The 9,041-nt window shown below is 38.9% G+C and overlaps 1 protein-coding gene across 1 annotated transcript; it reads right to left on the reverse strand.

Moving 5' to 3' along the window:
- Positions 1–916: 916 nt before the first annotated feature.
- LOC128227419 (uncharacterized) lies at positions 917–8,638 on the reverse strand. Its single transcript, XM_052937940.1, has 6 exons — positions 8,617–8,638; positions 8,354–8,395; positions 7,592–7,698; positions 4,288–4,359; positions 2,871–2,932; positions 917–974 (listed from the first exon to the last, which is right to left on the reverse strand). The coding sequence occupies exons 1-6, from the start codon at positions 8,618–8,620 to the stop codon at positions 917–919; spliced, it is 345 nt and encodes a 114-aa protein (XP_052793900.1). The 5' UTR covers positions 8,621–8,638.
- Between the last annotated feature and the right edge of the window lie 403 nt (positions 8,639–9,041).

Consider the following 9,041-nt stretch of genomic DNA (forward strand, 5'->3'; position numbering starts at 1 on the left):
CTCGTGGTCCAGTAAGCTCGTGATCCACTGACTATTCCAAGGCACCAATCTCATAATTCAGTGATACAGTTATTTTAATGAGGGTCTAGTCGGTTTATGGTTTTCGTACTATTGCCACTCGTGCAATGTCTTTCAGGCCCTTATCTGTGCCTCTGAACTGTGTTCATACTTTGTGTTACCACTGTGTTTGCCCCTTTAGTTAGTTTTGTATTAATGGGCAGTAACCTGGCAGAGGGGTACTTTGTTTGTTATGCAACTAAATCAATGCTTTTGCACCTGAAGGAATGTTGCAAAACAACTTAGCAATGCTCTTCTGTCGGCAAAGTGAGTTACCCTCCGTACAGACAAATTATAATGTCATTTTAATATACCAAATTTATGTAAGAGATTAAACTGACAGGTATGCACACACTCCTGGTGAAGAAAACTGAAGCAGTTGAATTTCGTAGTAAAACCATTTACATTGTATGCGTTTATTTGAAATATTTCACTATTTATACATTTTCATCAGAGGCATCTGTAACGTAGATCATGTTTTGTATTTATTTTTATATATGATAATCACCGCTTAACTTTCCATGCTTGTAAACATAAAACAAAAATTCAGTGACTACTTATATAACTGTGTTTGTTGTTGAAAACATTCTTTACACTATTTTTATCATTCGATACGATTGTCAAAGTCTACAGTCATTGTTAATTTTCTATGAGAACATATAACGAAATTACGTTAACTGACAAAACCAATAACACAGATGTCATAGATCCATTCTAGTACCATTGTTTTCAATAAAACCATTGAAACCATTACAATAAAGCTTAACTATAGATGAGCTAGATTCAGTTGCATTCCATATTGAATGTTCTACGTATGTCTTGAATACGATCAACATAGAACATTTTTCAAGATTTGGCTCTACTTACTGTCTAAACCGCACATCTTAGTATTGCAGTCATGTTCACTTTTGCAACATCTGTAATGGGAGAACATCTAAATAAACTGATTGGTTTCATAAACAAGGGTAAAATAGCTCATGACGTAGATTGGTCATTTTCTTTAATTTTTCGAATTGTATTTGTAGTCATGATCCCCCTTTGCATGCTAGATAACAAAGCATATGACAAAACAAGAAAACGAACATGAAAACTTGTATGCCCAACACACAGCAAAACAAACAGGTAAAATATCTATTTAGCTTTATAAATATTGAATTTAAAATAATATAAAACGGTCAAGGATGTAATTTATTATTTAGCAATTCATATTTGCCACACTATTCTCATGCTTGTAAACGCATTTCTTTCCAATTGTAGACATTTAATTAATGAGCTTAACTTTCGTTCCTGAAGATTCACTGAAATTCAGTGAAGAGGCCATTTTGTGGTATTTTTTATTACAGACCTTTGACTTGGCTATTTCGAGGTCTATGGAAACTTGCTTTTATGTCGCAGAATAAGATGAAAAGAATGTTAGAACATTCTTTAATATTTTGTTATTATTTTTCATAAAACAAAAAAAATGTTCTTGCTTTTATTTCATAAAAATAAATATAAATGGACATGCTTATTTAACGTTTAATCGAAACAATGCCAGGAAATATACAAACATTGAAAGAATAGTATTATGAAGAATAACTATATTAAATAAATTGATAAAAAATGGAACTCACACTGTCAAATTAACTTAAAGATACTCTAATAACTGCGACGTCAAATAAGTTCTCGCCATTTTTATATCTATGACATTCATTTCATTTGAAAGTAACAACTTAATCCACCTGTATGCATATCTTTTAAAACGGTTTTTCATTTAAACGATATATTGATATTAAAACAAAATATTGCGAAACGATACTATTTTAAAATGATTTTTACCAAGAATACTTTGAAAACGTTTCGCACACCACCTCGTAACATACACCTTTACCACTTTAAAGGTCACTACTGGGCCCCAAGTTTTTAAGCGTAACAACCATAGGATCTTATTTCATTAAGCCAAATTTATGTCTTAATCTTGATTGTATTAAATAAAAGTTAGTTAAACTTGATTTGTTCAAGGAGTATTTCCCTTTAAAGTAACAAACAACAACACTTAAATATGTAAACATTGCACTAATTATATCAAAACAAAAAAGTAAGTAAATAATAATCCTGTCATAATGGAATTTAGATGTTTGACGAAAGTGGGGCCTAAGCTATCGAGACTATACATAACAACCTCGAAGAGAAGCAATTGAAGGGAGGTATTATATTTTGAAAGTACTGCAAGGAGATTCTTTGAAATTAAAAGCAATTAAAGGATGTGCAAAGCGCATTAACCTTATCTCTTATCACTGTACAAGGACGGAAGACGATGCCAAGATACGCACAGGGAAGGAATCTTAACTACTGGGAAACTTCTGTCAAATTAAGCCTTTAAGGTATTTGATTTTTCTTCCAATGATATTTGTCGAAGCAAAACTCAGAAAATACGCAAAGGAATTAAATTATTTTGTTGGCTTTTTTTGTTCATTTTTTTTATGTTTTCCTTAACGGTTCTTTTTACATACCCCCGTTACGGAGATAAATCAGTTTTCAAATGCGGCGTTTCAAAGACACATTTTATAGTGGTTCCAAGAGTACTTATAAAGTAGTTAAATTATGTAGCCAGCTGTTTTTAGTTTGATTGTACGAATACGTACGCGTGTATTTCAGGTGATTTTTTGCAAGTATTTCCCAATTGAATTTGCTACTTCTTAAATAATGTTATGAACTGTGTAAGAGTGTATATTAATTTTGGATGTTGATTTAAAAATCATCCTTGCCAAAAAAGGACAACAACACAAAAGGTCATATAGTAAATATCTGTAAAAAGAGCTCAAAATACATACTCCGAGCATGAGATCAATTCACCCTGTCGTTTTCCAATGGCCGTCGATGAAGCTGAACAGTGCTGAAGGAAACATATTAAAAATAAAACCAATGTGTTTCGTTTGCCTAATCGACTCATGAAAAATGTCTCATTGACAACCAAAAACATTTCGCAAAATGAAACCGCTAAATATTCATTTTGTAACGAAAACAAGCCTCATATATATTTGTTATTAGCAATTATATGTGGTCATCTGGATGAGTCGGCGCCGAGCTTCTTAATATCAACTTAATTTTAAGAAAGTTTCAAATATAATTTGAAATTGAAATATTGGTTTGATGCAAAGGCTGACATATTTGATTGATTCTTTAAGAAGAAGTAACACAGAAAACATTGTGGTCCTAAATAAATGCCATGAAGAGTGAGTTCAGGTTTTAAAGCATCACATTGTCGCCACTGTTGATGACATTTAAATGGAACACTTGTTTATCTCGAACTCCTTGTTTCTGCAGAATGCGGTAGTGGCTGCTTTCTGATCTTATTTTACTTGATTTGTTTTTATTTTTAAACAAAAGTAGTTATATCATATACAGTCTTTACATATGTTGTACGGCACTATGACTGTCTTTGGATGTTGAGTGTAGAGTAAACAGTTTTATCACGTTTATGACAATGCAATATCGAATACCACGTTGTTGGGATAATGCGAGAAGATGCACAATTCCCAATATAACGTGAACACATTGAACTACCATTCTTTATAGTGACGACATGTTTAAGGAAAAGCAAAACCAAGATTTTATTTTATCTCTGTTGTCTGGTTTTAATTTCATCCATTTCCATAATAGAAATTAGGTCGGATGTTAAGGGTATGTGTAGACTTCTTTTCGTACATAATGTCATCCAGGTATTAGTAGATTTACTTTCTACAAGTTAAAAGTATGTACTGGATATCTAAGAAACATGTTATGTGTTATCTACGCCGAACGGTTTGAAAATTATTGTACAAAATAAACGATATTTGCAACTATACAACTAGAGAAAGGTGTTTTACAAGATATCCGAAATGCCTACCGTTACACGCGGAGTGAAGTTTCGCAAACGACGATTGAAACCATATTTATAGGTACCTACACGTAAAAGTTATAGCACAAGCAGTAGAACAATTGCGACAGGCAACTTATACGGGTGTTATACCAATTAATAAGCGCACGACAAAGCGCTGAGCTAAATATCGGGTACCGGGCAAGAAGAACCACATTGAGTAGTCGAATACCGGTTACAGATGCACAGACGTTTGTAATGGTGTACCGAGTTCAAAGAAAGGTCGAGAGTAATACAATGTTACGAGACATTGCATGTTTTGTGAGATAAACTAGTAAAGTAAACTGTGGTGGAAACCGAATTGAAGTGTTAAAGTAAACAGGGACACATACGCTTATTGCACGGCATCCGCCTCTGTAGACAATCTCATAGGTCGAGGTAATCACTTCATCCATATAGCATTCCTTCCAATGAAAAAGAACACACTTCTAATATAAACATTACAAAAACATGGGCTGAGCAATTTCAGAATTATCACAGACATATCCGGGAAACAACAGATACAAGCCAAGTGGCGGATTAGTTAACGATAACCCTGTTAAGAGGCACGATTTGACATTCGACGAGAGACACATTACGTCAAAAAACATAAATAACACATATCATATACATTAAAATATAAATAAAGTAGTAGTTTATAGCAATATATTACAAGTGTAGGTTTTTTAAGCGCTATAGGCCGGGGCCTGCTCAACTTAGTCGCTATAGGTCTGGGCCTGCTCCAACTAGGCGCTATAGGGATGCGTCTGCTTCAAGTAAGCGCTATAGGCATGGGCCTGCTCCGCAAAGGTGCTATTGGCTTGACCTGCTCAAAGTAGGCGCTTTCGGCATGGGCTTGCTTCAAGAAGGCGGAACTGGCCTTGGTCTGCTTCAAAGAAACGCTTTAGGCATGGGCCAGTTCTGCAGATGTGCTTTTTGCCTTGCTACCTGCTCCAAGTAGGCGCTATAGGCATGAGCTTGCTCCGCAAAGATGCTTTTGGCTTTGACCTGCTCCAAGTAGGCGCTATAGGCATGGGCCTGCTCCGCAAAAGTGCTATTGGCCTTGGCCTGCTCCAAGTAGGCGCTATAGGCATTGGTCTGCTCAATGCAGGCGCTATAAGCCTTGGCATGCTCAAAGAAGGCACTATAAACCCGGGCCTACTCCAAATAGGTGCTTTTAGGCAAGGGCTTAAGCGATATAGGTGTGGGCCTGCTCCAAATAGTCTTATTGGTCTGGACCTGCTCCAAGTAGGCGCTATAGGCCTGGGCGTGTTCCAAGTAGCCACTTTAGGACTAGGTCTGCTCTAAGTAGTCACAATAGGCCTGGGCATGTTTGAAAAAGGTGCTATAGACATGGGCCTTCTCAAAAATGCTGCTTTAGGCCTTAGCTTTCGCCAAGTAGAAGCAATAGGCCTTGATCTACTCAAGATAAGCGCCTTCGCCAAGTTAGATTTTTAGGTCTAGGTCTGCTCTATTTAGGCGCTATAGACATCGGCCTGCACTTATTAGGCGCTTAAGGCCTGTGCCTGCTACAAGTAGGTGCTATCGGCTTTGTCCCTGATTTAAGTATGCGCTATAGGCATTGACCTGCTCCACTTAGGCGCTATATGCCTGGGCTTGCTCCACTTAAGCGCGTTATCTGTAGGCTTGCTCCAAGAAGGCGCTTTAGACTGGGCCTGATCCATGCAGGTGCCTTAGGCCAGTTCTCGCTTTTTGAAGGCTACAGGCCTGGCATTGTCCAAGAAGGCGCTATAAGCATTTGTCTGCTCCATGTTGGCGCTTAAGCTCTGATCTAGCTCCACATAGGCGCTATAGGCCTAGGTGTGCCTCACGGAGGCGATTTTAGCCTAGGGCTGCTCAACGCAGGTGCTTCAGGTTTGGGCCAGCTCTAGGTTGGCGATACAGGCATTGGCTTTAGACCTGGGCGTGCTCCAAGAATGCACTGTAGACCTTTATCTGCTCCATGTTAGCGCGTAAGGCCCGAGCCAGCTCCACGTTGGCGCCTCAAACATAGGCATACATCACGTAGGTGTTTTCAGCCTATGCCTGCTCAACGTAGATGCTCTAGGCCTGCGCTATCTCTAGGTTGGCGCTATAGGCCTTAGGCTGTTCTACGTAGGCGTTTAAGGCCTGGGCCTGCGCCACGAAAGCACAATAGTACTGGGCCAGCTCCACGTAGGTATTAATGGCTTGTGCCTACTCCAAGTAGTAGCTAATGATCTGGTCGTGCTCAACGTATTCGCTTTAGGCCTGGGACTGCCTTACGTAGGCGCTATAGGCTTGGGCTTGCTCCACTTTGGTGCTTTATGCCTGGATCTGCTTCTTGAAGACACTATAACCATTGGCTTGCTTTACGTATATGCTATAGGACTCTACCTATTTAGGCGGTGTAAACCCACTGCATGAAGATGCTTTAGGGCTTGGTCCGCTCTTTGAAGGCGCTATAGGCCTGCCCTTGCTCCAAGTAGACGCTATAGGCTTGGGCCTGCTCCAAGTAGGTATTATAGGCCTTGGCCGTCTCCATGTAGGTGCTCCACGAAAACGCTATAGCCCTGGGCCTACTCCACGTAGGCGCTATAGACTTAAGCATGCTCGTAGTTGGTGCTATAGGACTTGGCCTACTCCAAATAGGTGTTATAGTCCTGGGCCTGCTCGTTAGCGTGTTCGGCCTGGGCCTGCTTCACATATGCTCCAAGTAGGTGCTAAAGGGCTTGTCGTGCTCAACGTAGGCACTTTAGGCCTGGGCCAGCTCTACATTGGCGCTTAAGGCCTGGGTCTGCTTCTTGAAGACGGTATAGGGCTTGGCTTGATTTACGAAGATGTTATAGGCCTGGGCCTATTCCACTTAGGCGCTGTCGGCATGGCCTTCTCCATGTAGGTTCTTTAGGCCTGGGCCCGCTCTTTGAAGGCGCTATAGACCTTGGCCTGCTGCAAGTAGGTGCCATAGGCCTGGGCCGTCTCCATGTAGGTGTTAAAGGCCTCGGTCTGCTCGACGAAAACGCTTTAGCCCTGGGCCAGCTCCAAGTAGGCGCTATTGATCTAAGCATGCTCGGAGTTGGTGATATAGGACTTCGCCTACTCCCAGTAGGTGTTATTGTGCTTGGCCGGCTCCGCGTAAACGCGTTGGGCCTGGGCCTGCTTCACATATGCGCAAAAGGCCCTTTTACATAATGGAAATTGCACATAAGCGCATCCTGCAATATCAAGACTCTCGGGTAATACACCTACCAACCAGGCCTGCACAATTATAATGTTCTAGCTTCGCCACTGACTAGATACATTCCGACGTGGAATTGCATGCATTTAAGTTTTGACTTTATTACATATGACCACAAATTCTTAACGTCTCGGTGGTATAACAATATTTCTGGGTTATCCCAACCCAGAGCCATATTAGGAGTACTATAGCCTTTGGAAGAACATACTTTAACCACCGCTACATTATAGTAGTTATTGAGCTTTGTTATTGGTCACCAAACCTGACAAGTGTTGTTTTCCGGCTTATCCTGGACCCCCCCCCCCCCACATCACGAGACCATTCTCTCGTGTAACATCGTGCCATCGGGAGTGATTAATACAATAAATTAATAAATTGTTTACAATCGTTGTAAAATATATAAACCTTTACTAACAAACACTATATTAAATGAACATCACCTCTGTTCGATTGTCACAAATGGTTAGCGTGGAACAGTCTCTTAATGTATTGGCATTGTTGCATAAGCGACACTTCAATCTATTCTGATCTGGTATCTGTGCAAACACTGCAAAAAGAATGAAATCGTACACAGTTCTATTAAGTCGTTCAAGTTGTGATTCGGAAACTGTTGTTCGCGTGGTTAGCGCACTCGCTTCTAGACGAGAGCACCGGATTCGATTCACAGCCTTGATTTATGTGGGGTTTAGTTTTTGGTCACCAAACTTGACACTTGTTAATCTCCGGGTACTCCGGGTTTCCACTCTCTGGCGCAGCATCATGCAATCGTTATTAGACACACATATTTGAAACATTAAACTTGGAAATGTGTATTAAAAGAGAATATTAACTTTTAGGTGGCAGAAAACAAACACTATTTTTATATAAATGCGCTTGTTATTTAAAATTATTGCTATAGATGTTTACCCCTTAAAAATGTGAAGGAAATTGGACAAACTTACACGTCATCTTACAATGTTGTTTTGAAAAGTGAGGTTGTTGTAAGACTCTAAAGTCTTTCTAACAAGGCTGTATGTGTTATTGACCACTTTGGGTGTTCATTCAGGATACTTATTCGATTGTAATATATTGGACCTTAGCGAATCACGAATTGTTAAATTCCTTGTAAAGGACTGATATTAACTCTTCAATAATAAAAATAGAGAGGATGAGATTAAAACCAAAATGAATAATAAAATAATAAAAACTCATGAAACTCTTACCGCAAGGCACGACGACACATATAAACGATAAAACCAAAAGTTCTGAAATAATCGAAACAGTTTCTCATTAAATAAATCACACAAATACACACATACGCGCACGCAGGCACGCACTCGCACACATCACGCACGCACGCACGCACACACACACACACACACACACACACACATGCATTGCAATTTTACAGTCCATTTATTAAGAACAAATTTTAGCATTAATACATATGTAATAAATATTATAATAATCATTGAAATGAACTCACTCATTGCGCTTGAAATCACAGCCGCATCAAAACTGAATAAATAAAAACTGATAATGCAGTTATCGCAGATGACAAATATGGCATTGCAAATAAGGTTATCTGAATCACGATGTATTTCTATATTTGTAATGGGGGGTGACGCCTTTCCTTGTGTAACGTTATCAGAAGGTCGACTGGCACACTTCGTGAGTAATGAAACACACTCATCTTAAGTTCTCAAAATATCTTCACTGATCAAGGGAACTTTCTCTCAAATTCAAAAGTATATTTTTTAATTACATACATAAAAAATAGAAAATTCTCCAACATTCTAAACAACTCTGGACACAAACGGAAAACAGTTTATTTTAATGAACCTAAATAAATAATATCAAATTAAAGTACTAAATGGCAAATTCGTGTAAATAATAAATATATTGCCTTCA

The sequence above is a fragment of the Mya arenaria genome, chromosome 1, assembly GCF_026914265.1.
Source record: "Mya arenaria isolate MELC-2E11 chromosome 1, ASM2691426v1".
Lineage (NCBI taxonomy): Eukaryota > Metazoa > Mollusca > Bivalvia > Myida > Myidae > Mya > Mya arenaria.